Source organism: Lontra canadensis, unplaced genomic scaffold (genome assembly GCF_010015895.1).
Source record: "Lontra canadensis isolate GAN:19392208 unplaced genomic scaffold, GSC_riverotter_1.0 scaffold10, whole genome shotgun sequence".
NCBI lineage: Eukaryota > Metazoa > Chordata > Mammalia > Carnivora > Mustelidae > Lontra > Lontra canadensis.
Genome location: NW_022631004.1, coordinates 12,644,442 through 12,663,817, shown reverse-complemented (window position 1 = coordinate 12,663,817; position 19,376 = coordinate 12,644,442). Strand labels below are relative to the sequence as shown.

At 37.9% G+C, this 19,376-nt stretch overlaps 1 protein-coding gene across 6 annotated transcripts in view; it reads left to right on the top strand.

Annotated features, from left to right (window-relative positions):
• GAB1 (GRB2 associated binding protein 1) overlaps positions 1–19,376 on the top strand; it is a 122,634-nt gene that overhangs the window by 93,090 nt on the left and 10,168 nt on the right. For 4 of the 6 annotated variants that reach the window (XM_032855620.1, XM_032855619.1, XM_032855625.1 and 1 more), the window contains 5 exons: positions 68–669; positions 2,103–2,188; positions 2,367–2,670; positions 11,786–11,875; positions 13,588–13,681. In XM_032855620.1, the coding sequence (XP_032711511.1) occupies positions 68–669; positions 2,103–2,188; positions 2,367–2,670; positions 11,786–11,875; positions 13,588–13,681 (1,176 nt within the window). The remainder of the gene's footprint in view (positions 1–67; positions 670–2,102; positions 2,189–2,366; positions 2,671–11,785; positions 11,876–13,587; positions 13,682–19,376) is intronic. The other 2 variants (XM_032855623.1, XM_032855621.1) reach the window with 1 other exon arrangement.

Genomic DNA, 19,376 nt, shown 5'->3' with positions numbered 1-19,376 from the left:
ATTTATTAAAATGTAGCCGTATGTATTCACCATGTTTTGTTTTCTGTCATTAACAATTTTTATTTAGAACACACACTGATTCTGCAAAATCCACCTCTTCTGAAACAGACTGCAATGATAACGTCCCTTCTCATAAAAATCCTGCTTCCTCCCAGAACAAACATGGAGTGAATGGCTTTTTTCAGCAGCAGATGATGTATGACTCTCCGCCGCCTCGTGCTGCATCTGTTTCTGTAGACTCCAGCCTTTATAACCTGCCCAGGAGTTACTCCCACGATGTTTTACCAAAGGTGTCTCCATCGAGTACTGAGGCAGATGGAGAACTCTATGTTTTTAATACCCCATCTGGGACATCGAGTGTAGAGACTCAAATGAGGCATGTATCTATTAGTTACGACATTCCTCCAACACCTGGTAATACTTATCAGATTCCACGAACATTTCCAGACGGAACTTTGGGACAGACGTCAAAGCTAGACACTATTCCAGATACTCCTCCACCGCGGCCACCGAAACCACATCCAGCTCATGACCGGTCTCCTGTGGAAACGTGCAGTATCACACGCACGGCCTCAGATACTGACAATAGTTACTGTATCCCTACAGCAGGGATGCCACCATCACGTAGTAATACCATTTCCACTGTGGATTTGAACAAATTGCGAAAAGGTCAGCTCTAACTGGCTTCTACTGTGTTAGAGGTTAATGACAGAAAATCGGCTTATCTGAATATTTGTTCTTTGTAGCATAGTATGATGTTAAATGATAGTCCTTTTTTTTTTTCCAGCTCTGCAGTTACCCACTCATGTAGTGAAGATATCAGAGTCTCTGTAGCTCGTTGGAAGGGTGTTGGTGCATGTAGCGTGTGCCTGTGTGCGTGGTCTGCTGGAAGGGAGAAAGACTTGGAGTTTTTCACCCCTGAAGAAGTATGGCCTTAGTAATACCTTCCTGCCTCAGGAAGTGTGCACCCCTCTTTCCTGCTTTCCATGTATCCTGGGTGGGTTGACTCTCTACTGGAGCAGAGGAGCAGGAAATGGACCAGCCACAAAGCCCCTCCGAATCATCCCTTTCCTGTATTTTTGTGCCATTATGGCTGCTTCTATGTCACATCTGCTGGGCTCCGTTTCCTTCCTTCCTCAGTAAGCAATTTATACGTTGTGTCTAACAAGAAGACTCCTTTCCAGTCATGCCATTCTGCTTTTGTTTGGTTTTATTTATTTCTAAAGCTTGTGATCTTCTCTCCCCTTACCCTAGCCACTTCACTTAGTCCTATACCATCTCCTAGAGTCTGCTGAAAGTTACGACCTTGAGAGGAGAAAAACTCGGTCTGGCATACACTCTGACGTTCTTAAAGTCCTAGAAATAGAAGGCCAGTGTTTAAGATGCACATACCCTAAAAACTATGTGCTAATGTTTTTGTATTTTGTTGATAGAGTTACCCACCTGTCCTAAAGAAAATAAAGATTTAATGCATCACAAAGAGTACTAATAGGGAGACTTCATTTAGCCATTCAGTACCAATTTCTGATTCTCTTCATGAAGTGGCTCTGTAATCAGATTATCGGTTAGTGAGATAGAAGTTGGGCCCAAGGTGGTACAGAAGATGAGGAAAAAAAAAGTATTTCTTTTCTCGGTCTTTTTTTTTTTTTTTAAGATTTTATTTATTTATTTGACAGAGAGACACACAGCGAGAGAGGGAATACAGGCAGGAGGAGTAGGAGAGGGAGAAGCAGGCTTCCTGCAGAGCAGGGAGCCTGATGCCGGCTTGATCCCAGGACCCTGGGATCATGGCCGGAGCTGAAGGTAGACGCTTAATGACTGAGCCACCCAGGTGGCCCTTTTCTGTCTTTAAATAACCCAGCATCCTGGGCTTAGACATTCATTCATTGTCGTAATCAAATGCTGGTACTGGTTAGCATATTAGTGAGTGTCTGCATTTCCTAGTGATTTAAGGTACCCATTCGGGATATTATTCTGTGAGGATCTTTTTAAAAATCTGTGTGTGCGCGCATACCTGCACACGTGTGTAAAAAAAGAGAACAGACCATTCTGAGAACTGGCAAAGATGGGAAGAAATGCTGATCATTTGTTTTCTATTTTAGATGCTAGTTCTCAAGACTGCTATGATATTCCACGAACATTTCCAAGTGACAGATCTAGTTCGCTTGAAGGCTTCCATAACCACTTTGTAAGTATAACTGATCTTGGCGTCATCAAGTGTATTTCGCTCTCAGGATCTTCACATTCAGTGCTCTGAAATTAAATGAGATCGTTTCATATGATCTATATGAATATGTGTGACATAACTTTGTCTTCCTTTTTGTTAATAGTTTCTGTTTATTAAAAGAAATGTATGTGTGTTTTAGAAAATCAAAAATATATTGACAGTGGGAAGCGTATCAAGTGAAGAACTAGATGAAAATTACGTCCCAATGAATCCCAATTCTCCTCCACGACAACATTCCAGCAGTTTTACGGAACCAATTCAGGAAGCAAATTATGTGCCAATGACTCCGGGAACATTTGATTTTTCTTCATTTGGAATGCAAGTTCCTCCTCCTGCTCATATGGGCTTCCGGTCCAGCCCAAAGACCCCTCCCCGAAGGCCAGTTCCTGTTGCAGACTGTGAACCACCCCCCGTGGATAGGAACCTCAAGCCTGACAGAAAAGGTAAGGAGGGCATGACATAGCAAATGGGTTGGGGGGTGGGAGGGTGCCTGCTTAGATCTGCACTTAACTGTCATAAAATCCCAAATGGATTTGGGACTAGAAGTTCCAAAGTAATTCATATTACCTTAGTTATCAACTTGTCTTAAGTGTGGTATTGATATTTGTAGATTAAGAGTTGTTATATGTTGATGCCCAGGTGAGGTTTCTGTCTCCTGTCTCTAGAGCAGAGGTTACAAACTAAAATAGTCCCAAGGTTTGGCAAGCAACAGGAGAAAATGAGAAACTGGAATCCACTTGCCCATTCTAAATGGAGTAACTAACTGCTCCTTGGCTGTAATCCTTTGTTGACTTGTGAAAATAATATGGGCCCATATGGCCAAATCATCTGATATATCAGGAGAAGGCAAAAATTTCATCTCTTATATGTATTATCTTTTGATTTTTGAGTGTGATCTGCTAGTTTAATTTAAAAACAAAAACCAAAAAACACCTCAGACCAAACCAAACAACTTGTAGAGGCTGGATATAGTCTTTGGCTGCTGTTTTGTAACCTCTTCTCCAGAATATATAATATCAAATCAGACAGAGATTATTAGTGCATTTGACGTAATTCTTAAAGAACAATGAGGCTGCTTGTACAATCTTTCCAGTCTGTCTGTATAACAGCTTCTTAAAAATGATTCTGCTTTTGCTGGGGTATAAATGCTTCTAGTCTGTTCCTTCATACTGGCCTTCATAAGTAACATTAAATTCTAGGGTAGCATGGTTTGTTAAGAATTCAGTATAAAAGAGACTCCAAACTGGTAATATAGACTCGGGTTTTTGTATTTTGGGTTTGAGTGGTCAAAACCCGGACAACTAGCTGTGTTGCAGCATGCCGTTAGTGTGATTTAATCTTGACAACCAAATAAGTTAGTATATTGGCTTGTGTGATGAGTTGGCGCCGTTTCTGGGGAATTCAGCACATTTGAAGTCTCCTGTGCTGTACATAGCTTTTTAAGGGCACGTAATATCAGTGTAAATTTCTCATTAATCTGGGTTTTTAGATCATTAGTATATTTCTAATTAAGTTCCAATTGTACGGAACAGAGTCTGAGACCTCTTCCGAGTATCTGAAGAAAATGAGTTTTGTTTTGTTTTGCCTTTAAGTAAGTAAGTAAGTAAGGCTGGTCCTATGCTAAAATGAGAAAATTTACTGAGAACAGAAGCACTCCCAAGGGACCGTCACTTTGTCCTGTTGTCTGCATTTCTGTCTTGTGGGAAGCCTTTACATCTGCTTTGTTCTGTCTCACATTCTGTCCTTCTTTTCTGTTTCCTGTCCTGTATCCTCTACTTGGTTTCTGCCTTCCAGGAGCTGTGGCTGACAACTCCCCATTGTGGCGTCACTTCTGCCTCCTGGCTCCTTTTTACATGGGTGCACCTTCTGCACCTGCTGCCTCCGTCATTGTTCACTCACTGTAGAGTGCTCACAGCGAATTGGATTGCTCTTACTTGTCTTTTCACACCAGGCCATATGACAGATTGTAGGCCAGCCCACAGATTGGCTGCCGCTGGTCAGCTGCCCACCTTTGGTCTGACGGCTAGAAAGATAGCCACACATAACACCCATAGCCACCCAGACAGCCCGAGCAGCGGGGCTGTAATCAGGGGTGGTTATCTTAGAAAGGGTATGAGCATCACAGGCTTTTTATTTGACAACTTTTCCTTTTGCTTCTCTTTGTCCACATCTGTCTTTAAATCTATTTAGGCATTATTAGTCATTTTCCTTGCATACAAAATGCAGAAGTATCTTTAGACATGCATAGATTTGTAACTGAGTTCACAGGTTGCTGAAGGATTAAGGTCCAAGTGTTATGAACTCTCCGCAATACTGAAATATTCATTTTTAATGCTAAACTGGTTCTTTACTTACTACTTAGTGCATGTGAGCAGCAAATCTCTACTTTTTTTTTTAAGATTTATTTTTTTTTATTTTAGACCGCAAACAAGCATGTGAACACAGGTGGAGGGAGGGGTAGAGGGTGAGAAACTTCAAGCAAATACCCCCTGTTGAGCGCGGAGCCCACCCAGGGCTGATCTTATGACCCATTAAATCATGACACTTAACCAACTAAGCACCCAGGTGCCCCAGCAGATCTCTGCTTTTTAACCCCAAATGTAAGTTTTATATCTGGAAGCCCTACGTAAATGTGGAGGTGATATTGTTAGGGCAAGTGTGCAAGGCCCTGAGTTCTACCTGCTGTGCTTCTCTGCCTGCCCCTTCCTTTCCTCAGGCTCCGCAGAACACAGTTCGAAAATTCCCGATATATTTCACAGTTAGGGATTACACATGGTAAACCTAAGGAATACTCAGAAAACGTCCCTATTTATATGTTAGAGAAGTTTTACGATCATAATGATATGTGTTTAGTGTTCTCTAGGTCTGATAGAGCTCATGTGCCTCATATGATATATATCATTTTATGTATATATCATCATATGGCATGTATACTATATATCATTTCTATTACATTTATGTATAATTATACCTCCCTGTGTTATAGTGAAAGTACTATATATTCTAGTACAGTAGCGATTAATTGCCTGAGGTTTCTAAACCAACCTAAAGTGACCTTACAGTAGAACAGAACGAAGTAGGTTCTTGGTTACTTCTGGAGGTTGCATTTAGGCTTTTACCAAATTAAGTGAACTCTTGAGAGACAGTCCTGAACTCATTGGCCAGGTTGTTTATTTGGTATCTATGCTTAGACACAGAATGAACTGAGAAAGCACCTGGAATAAAATACATAGTTTTTGGCAAAATCAAAGAGAATAGGTTTAGCAAAACAGGGGAGGTTACTAAAATCATAGTAATTAAAAAAAAAAGGTTTTGCTTTTCTTTTAGGACTGTTCTGCTTTTTAAATAAATATAAGAGAGAAAGCATGAGAGACTATTTAACTTAGCAATCTTTGTCAACTCACTTTAGGAAGTTATAACTATTCAAGAAGAACACATTGAAAACCCAAATTCAGATCTTGGAGCAGTTTATCTTTAAAAAACTTAAATTGTAGGGGCACCTGGGTAGCTCAGTCGGTTAAGTATCCAATTCTTGATTTGGCTCAAGTCATTATCTCAGGATCATGGGATCGAACCCCATGTCTGGTTCCACACTCAGCATGGTGTCTGGTTGGGATTCTCTCTCCCTCTCCTTCTGCTTCTCCACCAACATAAGCCTCCCTGCCCAATGCTCTCCCACTCTCCCTTGCTAAAATAAATAAATATATCTTTGAAATAAATAAATAAAAACTTAAACTGTAAAATGTCTTATTTGGTCTTGAAATTCTTCACATGCATAGCATCAGATGAGTCTGTTTTACTTCTAGATTTTGTGACATCAGATACATGACTCAATCTGTTCTACTATCTCTTAATTAACTATACCTCACAATTAGCAAACCTGATTCTATCGAATACAGCTTGATTAGTTTCAGAGCCCAATATAACTAGTTCAATACCCAGTGTAACCAATTACTGTGATTGTCTTCTTTGAAAGAGTCTACAATAAATGAGTGACATTCTAGTCTTATTTATACCCCCAATTATAGATGTCAGCTGCTGTAGTTAGCAGTACAGATAAGTTTTTCAAATACTTTTGGGTAATTGAAGCTTCAGAAATGCATAGATGTTCTAAACCCTTATGTTTAATGTATTTTCATGGACCTTTTTCCCCATCACCCAACTTGTGGTAGCTATATTTTCACCCCTACTATTTCTGTCACAACAGTATTTGTTACAAACCAAGTTTTGTGTAATATTAATAGAGGAGAAAAGCTTAATTTGCATATATTAAATATAGGAAAGCAGATAAGTCATTGTAAATGCAGGACAAATTATGTTTTGATTGCTTCAGCCGAAAGTTACATTTTAATTGAAGAGTAAGTTTATAAAGTTTTGGAAACTTCTGTAAGATATCTATAGTGGCTTCTCTTAAAGTAAGTCATTACCTGAATCTACCATATTTAACCGCTGCACTTATCTAGGCCCTCTACCCCCATCCAGTCTTCTAACATGATGTGGCAGCCATTGGAGCCTCAGACACGATCTTCATACTTTGTTTTGTTTAGCTTTGTCCAAGCATGGCTTTCTGCAGTAATTATATCGTGACAAAGCAGTGAAAAGCAGTGTGGAAAAGCCGTACAGGTTTACTGCTGGTGTTTTTGTACATTAGTTGGCTTAAAGTATCTTTGGGTATGATCTTCACTTTCAGTATAGGAAGCATCCAGAAGACCAGTCTGGACAAGCTTCCCTAGATAGGTCCTTTTGACGAAGTTGACCTATTTGCTCTAGACGTTTTTTTGAGAGATCTTCTGAAGTTTTTGAATGTGATTAAAAATAAACATGCTTTTTGTTCCTTTTTTTAAATTAATATGCTTTTTAAAAACTACTTTTATACTGTAATAAGTGTTTGGGAGATGGATGAGTGACACTAGTAAATATAACTAGATTTTAATAAACAAGTATTAAGTTTGAATCTCAAGTCAGATTTGTGGTTTGGTGTTGCAGTTTAAAGGAAATACAAATGGGATACATTTTTGGGGTGCCTGTCTGGCTTAGTCAGAGGAGCATGTGACTCTTGATCTCTGGGTCTTGAGTTTGAGGCCCACGTTGGGTGTAGAGATTACTTAAATAAATAAAAACTTTGAAAAAACAGAATGGAGTGTATTTTTATATCATAGCCTTTACATGCAGATTGTTTCTCCTAAATACTCTTTACCTTCCAATATATAAGTATCATTATTATGTTCTTCATATAGTCAGACCATTACAACAAATGTAAAAGTTTTTCAATATACTACCTGGATTAGTATTTGGAATTATCAGAGGATATTAATGTTGTGAATTATCGTTCTTCTTTCTTGATTTTTGAGATGCTCAATGGAAATAGTATAATCTATAAAACTGTGGAAGAGTAAATAATTCAGGCTAAGTTAAACCTGTAGTAATACAGAACATAAACTTTCCACTTTGTGTTGAATTTATGTAAGCAGTACCTATGAAAATAATACTTGATAGTGTATGGACTTTGCAAAAAAGATTGCATCTGCTTATTTGAAACATGACCTCATGTGATTGCCTTGAGCATACTTGGGATTATCAACTTTTGAAACCACATTCAGTTGCTCTCTTTTTTCCCACTTAAAGGACCAGCAAAAAATTATGATATTGATCAGATTAAACACCACCAGCTTTAAGAGACCTGCAGTTCATCAACATAGATTTAAGTGCCTACCAGTTATAGGATCTATCCTTTGCTAGTCCTTGGTCTCCAAACACAGGAAGAAAAGGTGGCTTCCCTGAAGAAGCTCACTGTCTAGTGGAGGAGGTAGAAAGTAAACACATTATCATAACTGGCGTGGAAGGAGCTGTGGTTGAGGTAAGCTTTTGGCACTGTTATCTAAGCTCCCCTGAGGAAAGTCTGAGAGAGTGAATGGCAATTAAATGATGGTAGAGGAGGAGAGGATGGCAAAGGACCTTTTAGTCAGAATAAACAGCATACCCAGATCCTTTAAAAGAGGGCAGATGGGACTGGCTGGGTTGTGAGTGGGAGGGAGGGAATAAGATAGGGAGGGAGGAGGGGAGCAAAGTATGAATGGAGGAAGGAATGCCAAATGCCTTGCAGGTGCCTGATCCTGAGGGTGTTATAGGCCATGCTAATGAGTTGGGGCTTTATTCTGAGTACACCATTAAAGGGTTTTATGCAGGCAAGTAACATAATCAGGTTGGCCCCTAGAAAGCTCATTCTAAAATTTAAGATAGGACAAGATGGGTAGGATAAAATTTAAGTTGATAGGAAAAAAGACTGTTCTCTTATGTAAAATGTTAAAAAAAAATCACATTTTTTTTCAGCATCTTCCTCAAAGAGTGCTTTGCTTGGTTTTCCAAATCCAGGGTTCTTAAAGCCTTGGTTTAGAAATGATCAAATAAGGAAAGGCGTAACAGAGCCCCTTTCCTGGCTCTTATTTGGTCCCTCAACTTGGGGATTTACAGTGATTTTAAAGGTCTGAAGGCATTTGGAGGACAGCTGGCAGTTATTTAGCCGTACAGTGTGAGCTCCTCACTTTGAGAAAAACAAACCAGGTAAGTGAGGTACACATTAGAAGCAGGAAAGTTTTAAGAAAGGACTTGAGACTTGCAGATTTTTCATTTTCTTAGGTAAATGAAAACAGACTATTATATTGTCATTATAAATATAAATTAAAGTTTATAAAATAAAGATTAGAGAAAGTAGAATTTAGAAGGACTTCTAAGAGATCTGCAGTGGCAACTAGTAATCGAGGAAACAGCAGGTCTGTGGTGAGTCAGAGGAGAAATTGCATTTTGAACATGCATTGTGAGCACCTGCAGAACAGCCAGAGAGGTTGGTTGTGTAAATGTGTAGCTTAAGATTTCCAGAGGAAGATCTGAACCAGGATGAAGATGTGTCAACTTGTACTCCATGTTAGGGAGCAAGTCACTGAGCCAGAGATTGCGCCCCCCCCATAAGGATTAAAACATAGGGGGAGTTTCGCCCCTAGTCAGTGCTCTCTGCTAAATGACGTAATGTTTTTCTTTGTTCAAAGGTAGTCTAGCTAAAGCCAAGTTGTAATCTGCTTTGAATTTAAAAGTTGAGGCTCAAATGAGTTACTCTGTTTACTCTCAGAATTTGAGAATCTGTGTATCCCCAGAGTTGGTTTATTTTTGCCTTTACTTTCTTATGCTTATTTCTTACTCTTTATTTTCACCCTTTTCTTGGTCAGGAAAACATTCAAATATTTGCTATTAGATAGTAGAGAGGAAGACAGGCCCAAGACAGGCGTCCTAACACCTGGGGCCTTTTTTCCACCTTTTTTCTCTCACAAGTAATACCAAGCCATCATTTGGGTACAACTTACATTTCTATCTGGAACATCAGTGTCAAACTGAGTTTGGAGGGATATAAAGAAATAAAGCTGACAAAATGTCTGAGTTGACTCAGTATGATTCAGTGCCACACTTCTAAATTTCGATTTTCATCCCAAAACCAACCTTGAGCCTTGCATGGAATGGAAAATACATATAAATTTTGTAAAAACACTTTTAAAACCTCATTTGATACAGTATTTTTCTATTAGGAAAACCAAGGAGTACCCTCGGGAGTGCCTGACAGATGGAAGTGGTTTAGAGAAAAGATGGTCGGTTCAGGGTCAGGTAGTAAAAGGATCTCTGTGGGGAGCTGTGGGACAAGGGAAGAATGGAACTAGTTCACAGGCAGGTGGAGTTAGCAGTCACAGGATCTTGAGTATTTAATCACCAACAAAGATGAAGATACCAGGTATACAAAGCTGAGAAGTGTGGAGGGTGACTGCTGGGGGAGAAGAACAGTGATAAATCGGAAGGAAGCCCAGAGTTAATGAACGTGGGTCTTTCAGAAAAGGAGGAGGGCAGAAGACACATTGAGGGAATACCAGCGAACCAGAAGTCACCCAGAAAAGCAATTATTAAACTTCACGTCACTCACGGATCAACTACCTGTGGCATTCAAGTAGATGTAAGATCTCAAACTGAACTGAACAGTTCAAAACTGTCCTCTAAACACTGGTTTCCTAGGATATTTGATTGTCCAAAAAGCTAGAGAGATAAAACAGTGTGGACAGCACAGGAGCATACACCAGCAGGTGCGAGTCTAGGGGAGCCTTCATTTGGCCTCTATAATCAATGCTGTGACCCAAGCAAATTACTTAACCTTTTTTGTTCTTCGGGGTATCTCATCCATAAAATGAAGAAGCTGGATTTGATCTGTAAAAGCCTTTTAGCTGTAAAATAAGTGTATTTTTCTGTAGCAACCCTTACCTTCTGCCTCTTACTCTTTTTGAAGGGAAGTACATTGTATTGGGGACTTTATAAAAAAGCTGACCTCCGTTGTTTTTAGGAAAGTGCCCTGCCAGCGTGGGCCCAGGATAGGTATTCAGCATTAGGGGTAGGATTACAGCCCCAAATCTTATCACTCACATTTTAAACTAGACCTGCCTCATTTCTCAATAAACTCAATGTATTAATTGCCTAACTTAGAAAATTGGTTCATTAGAGAATTCTCACATGTTATAACCTAGAGATTCATATTTTAAGAAACTTCACACCTTCGGTAGATAAGGTACTAGATATTAGCACTTATTCAGCAAATTCTAATCTTGCCATCTAATAGATGTCGATTCAGTTTTGTAAATGCCAAAAATGATGAAAATTTGGTGCCATTGAGAAAAGAGCAACTTAAATTACTGGTTTAGATGATATTGCTACTCTGGCTTCCAGGCTCCTGTGGGAAAAAGGGAGGCCACTGCTGGATGTTAACCCCTTACTTTTCATAAGGCTTTTTTTCAGCAGCACTTCTTTGTGGCAGAGAATAAATGAAAAGAAAATGAAGGCAACTGAATTTATGTTTTCAAATACTTACATCAAGGCTAGACAATCAGTAGTTCCAGAATTAAGACATCTAATCCTTGCAAAATGACATCCCTGGGTAGCTACCAGTATCCAGGGGAAACAAACAGTGGTCTTGGTTTTGATCTTGGATTAGCAAACATTGTACCACCAACCTGCTTCCCTAGGAGGGCTTTTGGTCAGGAGGTCAAGGAGTAGTCAGATTAAGGTTTTTTAAATACCTCCATTAAATTAAGCAAGAAATATTATAGGGAAGTAGGCCTTGGTACTTTCTTATCAGACTTCAATGAAAAGATGTACTTTGAGGTATGACTGAGATATTTTATAATTTTTTGTTTGATCCAGTTTTCTAAGGCATGTTAGAAGAATAACTAACATGGCACATGTCTTTCCTCCCTTCCTCCAAATAAAGGTAACCACTAAACAGTCTGGTTATCCCACTAAAACTTTAGCATCCTTTATAACACTTGGCTTGTCACACTGTTGCATGAAGCTTCTTCCTTTCCATTGTACTGAGCATGATTGATATGTAGCAAGATTGAAATATTCTCCACAAACAATCTTTTGTATATGCTTTTGAGATGTAACATTTCTGCTCAGGGCTCTGTTGCTTTTTTACAGAATCCATTTTCCAATTAAAAAATAACATATTAAGAGAGTCTTCTTTTTACCAATTAGGTCAAAGTCCTAAAATTTTAAGACCCAAACCCCATGGTTTAGAGCGAACTGATTCACAAACCATAGGTGACTTTGCTACAAGGAGAAAGGGTATGTACATTAGCACCGCATGCTGGATGGGGCATTGGGAATTTATTTTGTGGTGGTTTTTTCTTAAAAAAGTTAAGGAGAAGAGCCTTAAGTACGACTGCTGTTGTGAATAAAGCTTCTTAGCACGTTATTTCTAAAGTGAATGCTTCTTGTAATGTGTGTCTTCCTATTGTGTCTTTTCATAGACACAAGTCTACTTGTTATGCCATTAACAGCAGCATGTTAAATTTGATAATATTTAGTCTTGTCCTTTTGCATTATTCTCTTAACCTTTTGGACATCAATACATTGTTTGCTTTAAGCTTGTGATCTACTTGTGAGTTCCAAATGCCTCCTTTATTTATATGTAACGTGCTGTGTATTCTGTCCTGAGACAAAATACAGAATCACTTCCCATGGATTAATTCTTTATGCCATTACTTAGAATTTGACAGGTAAATTGCCAGTAGCCTTTGGGTTTCAAAAAAAGTGAAACATAAGAGTTAAAGAATTACATTCACTAAGCACAGTATTCTGTGCATGTCTATTTTAAGTGTATAGGTGAGCAAAATTTAAACTCAGACTTAATCTAGTCTTCAGAAAAATCACATTGAGTTTTTTGTTTTAAATAGACAAAAATACTCTAAGCCCAGTGAATCTACATAGTCCTTTTAAATGACCACCTATTTTATAGTTTGATGGTAGTTATAACATAGTTGGTTAAAAGTATGAGGTGAGAAAAAGTATGTCCATATATGGACAAAAACTAGAAGAAGAAAACCTAGAAAAGTGAATTTTTTTTCTTTGGAGTGGCATGATGAAAGGTAAAGTATTTACCTAATATGTTTAAATAGTCTCCCAAAATATAATTCATATTAACAGATAGTTTTAGTTATTTAGTTCATTTAGTTAATTTCTGAAAAATGTTTTATTCTTTAAGGGCTGAGAGCTCTGTGGTATTTACTAGCATGGTAATTATCTGTTGTAATAATGAGGTAAATAAGCAAAGACCACTTATAAATGAAGCCAATAAGAATATTAGTGTTTATTATTATTTAATTTGGTAAAGAATATTGTTGGTTAAATAAGCTAAAAATTCAAGGTAATTTTTAATAATGGTCTCTCAGAGCTGAGTTTGAGTCTCAAAATAATATTATTGCTTTCTTTTATTTGTTTTCAGACTGGGCTTGAATTAGTTTAAAAGAGTTGGTCACTTCTTTTTTCAATTTTTGATTTTAGCAGAGTTTGGTATTTAATACCTTCGATACATCATTTTATGTATATAGTTGTATAACTGATGCTTCAGTGTTGGAGAATAGAAATGTTCTTACATAGAAGATGAAAGCTCCATACTTGGGGATCAAAATACTTTTTTTAAAAAAAGGAAATATGAAATGTATACATCAAGTAACTAAAGGAATTGGGTCACATTACCCTTTCTTCTCATTTAGTTTATTTTCATAAAATATTAAATTAAGAAGTAACGTGTTATGATAGAGCTTTAGACTGTGAGTCAACAACCATGAAACATTATTGAATTTAGCTTTTGTCGCTAATTATTTAGCGGTGTCACCTTGGGCAAATCCTGTAACATCAGCTCATTTCATGTGTGAAACCAGCTGGTCTTAGGTGTACTCTGGCTATAACATATAAGTAGAGCGATAGAGTGAGGATCTTGTTTTGTTTTCCAAATTTCTGTGTACTGAAGCCTCTTTTTCTCTCTTTCATTTCAGTCAAGCCAGCACCTTTAGAAATAAAACCTTTGCCGGAATGGGAAGAGCTACAAGCCCCAGTTAGATCTCCCATCACTAGGAGTTTTGCTCGAGAGTAAGTGTTTGTTTAAAATATGTACCTTGATTGGTCACTGTAATGGAAAATAACTGGAACAGTGGTTCCCAAAATATGGTCTGGAAAACCTGCCTTTTTGGGGTTCTGTGAAGTCAAATTCTCATTAAGATGCCACGATGTCTTTTGCCTTTTCCACTCTTTTTCTTTCACGAGTATTTGCCAGAGTTTTCCAAAGGCTACATAGTGTTTAGTCATATCCCTGGGACAGATAATAAATAGAAAATATTTGTATACTCTTGTGGTATTTTTTGTTTGTTTTTATGTATAAGTCTTTTTTAAATTCAGTTAATTAACATATAATGTCTTACTAGTTTCAGAGGTAGAGGTCAGTGATTCATCAGTCTTATATGTTACCCAATGCTCATTACATCACATTCCTTCCTTAATGTCCATCCACCCAGTTACCCCATCCCCCCACCTCCCTTCCCTTCAGCAGCCTTCAGTTTGTTACCTATGATTAAGAGTTTCTTATGGTTTGTCTCCCTCTCCGGTTTCATCTTGTATGATTTTTTCTTCTCTTCCCTATGATCCTCTGTAAATTTTACATATGAGTGAGATCATATGATAATTCTGTCTCTGATTGACTTATTTAGCTTAGTTTGAGTTCTGTCCACATCCTAGCAAATGGCAAGATTTCATTTTTTTTTTTTTTGGATGGTGGAGTAATATTCCATTGTATATACATATATACCACATCTTCTTTATCCATTCATCTGTTGATGGACATCTAGCCTCTTTCCATAGTTTGGCTATTGTGGACTTGTGGACAGTGCTGCTATAAATATTCCAGGTGCACTTGCCCCTTCAGATCACTACATTTGTATCTTTGGGGTAAATACCCAGTAGTGCAATTGCTGGGTCATAGGGTAGCTCTATTTTCAAATTTTTGAGGATCCTCCATACTGTTTTCCAGACTGGCTGTACCAGCTTGCATTCCCACCAGCAGTGTAAAAGGGTTTGCCTCTCTCTACATCCTCTCCAACATCTGTCATTTCCTGACTTGTTAATTTTAGCCATTCTGACTGGTGTGAGGTGGTATCTCATTAAGGTTTTGATTTGTATTTCCCTGATGCCAAGAGATGTGGAGCACTTTTTCATGTGCCTGTTGTCCATTTGGGTGTCTTTTTTGCAGAAATGTCTGTTCATGTCTTCTGCCCATTTCTTGATTGGATGATTTGTTCTTTGGGTGTTGAATTTGAGAAGTTCTTTATAGATTTTGGGTACTAGCCCTTTATCTAATAAGACATTTGCAAATATCTTCTCCCATTCTGTCTGTTGTCTTTTGGGGTTTTTGTTTTTTTTTTCCTGTTTCCTTTGTTGTGCAAAAGCTTTTGTCTTGATAAAGTCCCAGTAGTTCATTTTTGCCTTTGAAGATATGTCTAGCAAGAACTTGCTATGTCTGAGGATGAAGAGGTTGCTGCCAGTGTTCTCTAAGAATTTGATGGAGTCCTGTCTCACATTTAGGTCTTTCATCCATTTTGAGTCTATTTTTGTGTATATGGTGGTATAAAGTGGTCAAGTTTCATTGCTCTGCATGTGGCTGTCCAGTGTCTGGAACACCATTTGTTGAAGAGACTGTCTTTTTTTCCACTGGACATTCTTTCCTCCTTTGTCGAAGATTAGTTGACCAAGAATTGAGGGTCCATATCTGGGCTCTCCATTCTGTTGCATTGATCTATGTGTCTGTTTTTGTGCCAGTACCATACTGTCTTGATGATTACAGCTTTGTAATAGAGCTTGAATTCCGGGAGTATGATGCTACCAGCTTTGGTTTTCTTTTTCAACATTCCTTTGGCTATTTGGGGTCTTTTCTGGTTCCTTAACACATTTTAGGGTTATTTGTTCAATTCTGTGAAAAAAGTTGATATTTTGAAGGGGGTTACAATGAATTGCTCTAGGTAGCGTAGACATTTTAACAATATTTGTTCTTCCAGTTCACGACTCGGAATGTTTTTCCATTTCTTTGTGTTGTCCTCAATTTCTTCCATGAGTGGTCTATAGTTTTCAGAGTTTTTCTGTAGAGTTTTCTGTAGATCTTTGCTTCTTTGGTTAGGTTCATTCCTAGGTATCTTATGGGTTTTGGTGCAATTGTAAATGGGATCAGCTCCTTAATTTCTCTTTCTTCTGTCTCATTGCTAGTGTATAGAAATGCAACCGATTTCTGTGCATTGATTTTATTTCCTGCCACTTTGCTGAATTCTTGTATGAGTTCTAGCAATTTTGGGGTGGAGTCTTTTGGGTTTTCCACATAGAGTATCACATCATCTGCAAAGAGTGAGAGTTTGACTTCCTTGCCAATTTGGATGCCTTTTATTTCTTGTTGTTGTGTGTTTGCTGGGGTTAGAACTTCTAATACTATGTTGAACAACAGTGGTGAGAGTGGACATCCCTAGCATGTACCTGACTTTAGGGGGAAAGCTCTCAGTTTTTCCGCATTGAGAATGATATTCGCTGTGAGTTTTTCATAGATAGGTTTTATGATATTGAGGTGTGTACCCTCTATCCCTACACTGTGGAGAGTTTTGATCAAGAAAAAATGCTGTACTTTGTCAAATGCTTTTTCTGCATCTGTTGAGAGAGTCATGTGATTCTTGCCCCTTCTTTTATTAATGTAGTGTATCACAGTGATTTATTTGTGAATGTTGAACCACCATTGCGTCCCAGGAATAAATTCCACTTGGTCGTAGTGAATAATCCTTTTAATGTACTGTTGGACCTATTGGCTAGTATTTTGGTGATAATTTTTGCATCCATGTTCTTCCGTAATATTGGTTTGTAATTCTCCTTTTTGGTGGGGTCTTTGTCTGGTTTTGGGATCAAGATAATGCTGGCCTCATAAAAAGAGTTTGGGAGCTTTCCTTCCATTACTATTTTTTTGAAACAACTTCAGAATAAGTATTAATTCTTCTTTTGGTGTTTGGTAGAATTCCCCTGAGAAGCCATCTGGCCCTGGGCTCTTGTTTGTTGGGAGATTTTTTATTATTCAGTTTCCTTGCTGGTTACTGGTCTGTTCAGGTTTTCTATTTCTTCCTGGCTCAGTTTTGGTAGTTTATACATCTCGAGGAGTACATCCATTTCTTCCAGAATTGCCTGATTTGTTGGCATATAATTGGTCATAATGTGTTCTTATAATTGTTTCTATTTCTTCAGTGTTGACTGTAATCTCTCCTCTTTCACTCATGATTGTATTTATTTGGGTCCTTTCTCTTTTCTTTCTGGTAAGTCTGGCCAGGGATTTATCAATCTTATTAATTCTTTCAAAGAACCAACTCCTAGTTTCGTTGATTTGTTCTACTGTTCTTTGGTTTCTATTTCATTGATTTCTGCTTTGCTCTTTATGATTTCTCTTCTCCTGCTGGGTTTACGGTTTTTTTGCTGTTCTTTCTCCAGCTCCTTAGGTGTAAGGTTAGGTTGTATATTTGAGACCTTTCTTGTTTCTTGAGAAAGGCTTGTATTACTATATACTTTCCTCTTAGGACCACCTTTGCTGTGTCCCAGAGATTTTGAACAGCTGTGTTTTCATTTTCATTTGTTTCCATGCATTTTTCAAATTCTTCTTTAATTCCCTGATTGACTCATTTATTCTTTAGTAGTATGCTCTTTAGCCTCCATGAATTTGAGTTCTTTCCAACTTTCCTCTTGTGATTGAGTTCTAGTTTCAGAGCATTGTGGTTTGAAAATATGCAGGGAATGATCCCAGTCTTTTGGTACTGATTGAGACCTGATTTTTGACCCAGGATATGATCTATTCTGGAGAATGTTCCATGTGTACTAGAGAAGAATGTGTGTTCTGTTGCTTTGGGATGGAATGTTGTGAATATATCTGTGATGTCCATCTGGTCCAGTGTGTCATTTAAAGTCTTTATTTCCTTGTTGATCTTTTGCTTAGATGATCTGTCCATATCAGTGAGTAGGGAGTTAAAGTCCCCAATATTATTTTATAATTATCAACCTTTTTCTTTAATTTGTTATTAATTGGTTTATATAATTGACTGCTCCCAGGTTAGGGGCATACATATTTATAATTTTTAGATATTCTTGTTGGATAGACTCTTTAATTATGATATAGTGCCTTTCTTCATCTTTTATTACAGTCTTTAGTTTAAAATCTAATTTGTCTGATACAAGGATTGCTACTCCATTTTTCTTTTGATGTCCATTAGCATGATAAATGGTTTTCAGCCCCTTCACTTTCAATCTGGGGATGTCTTCAGGTCTAAAATGAGTCTTTACAGATAGATATCCACAGTTCTTGCTTTTTTATCCAGTTTGATACCCTGTGTCTTTTGATTGGGGGCATTTAGCCTATTTACCTGCAGGGTAACTATTGAAAGATATGAATTTAGTGTCACTCTATTGCTTGTAAAGTGACTGCTTCTGAATATTGTCTCTGTTGCTTTCTGGTCTATGTTACCTTTAGGTTTTCTCTTTGCTTAGAGGACCCCTTTCAGTATTTCCTGTAGGGCTGGTTTGGTGTTTGCAAATTCTTTTAGTTTTTGTTTGTCCTGGAAGCTTTTTATCTCTCCTTCTGTTTTCAATGACAGCCTAGCTGGTTGTAGTATTCTTGGCTACATATTTTTCTTGTTTAGTGCCTGGAATGTAGCATGCCAAGTCCTTTCTGGCCTTCTAGGTGTCTGTGGATAGGTCTGCTGCCAGTCTAATGTTCTGCCCTTTTAGGTTATAGACCTCTTGTCCCAAGTCACTTTCAGCATTTTCTCTTTGTTGCTGAGATTTGCAAGTCTCACTATTATATGTTGAGGTGTTGCCAAATTTTATTGATTTTGAGGGGGGTTCTCTGTGCTTCCTGGATTTTGATGCCTGTTTTCGTCCACAAATTAGGGAAGTTCTCCGCTATAATTTGTTCCAGTCTATCTTCTGCCTCCCTCTCTCTTTCTTCTTCTGGGATCCCAATTATTCTAATATTGTTTGGTCTTATGATATCACTTATCTCTCAAATTCTCCCCTTGTGTTCCAGTAGTTGTTTCTTTCTCTTTTTCTCAGCTTCTTTGTTCTCCATCATTTGACCTTCTGTATCACTGATTCTCTCTTCTGTCTCACGTATCCTAGCAGTTAGACCCTCTGTTTTTATTCCATCTCATTAATAGCCTTTTTTATTTCAACTTGGTCAGATTTTAGTTCTTTTATTTCTCCAGAAAGGGATTTTCTAGTGTAGTCTATGTTTGTATTCAATCCCAGCTAGTATCTTTATAATCGTCATTCTGAACTGTAGTTCCCACATCTTAACTTATGTTCATCCTGATTAGGTTTCTGGCAGTGAGTTCTGCCTCTTGTTCTCTTTTTTGAGGTGAGTTTTTCCATCTTGTCATTCTTGCAGAAAGTGGTTGCTTTTCTATTTGTAGAGTTGCAGCTATTCTTTTCTTAGCTCTCCAGTTGAGTTCTCAGGTGTTCAGAATTATTTGATAGCTATCTAGCTAAATTCCTGGGACCAGACAAAATTAAGGTCTCCAACTCCTCTGCTATCTTGGACTATTACTCTTGTGTTTTTAAAAAATGTTCTATTATCTGTAATATGGTAAATAGGTGTAACCCAAATAAACAAATGTTCTTTGGGGTTCTCAATAATTCTTAAGGGTGTAAATGGTTCATGAGACTATAAATTTCTGAGACCCACTGATCTGGAAAATATGGCAGTTTCTTGTGGGGGTTATTTAAT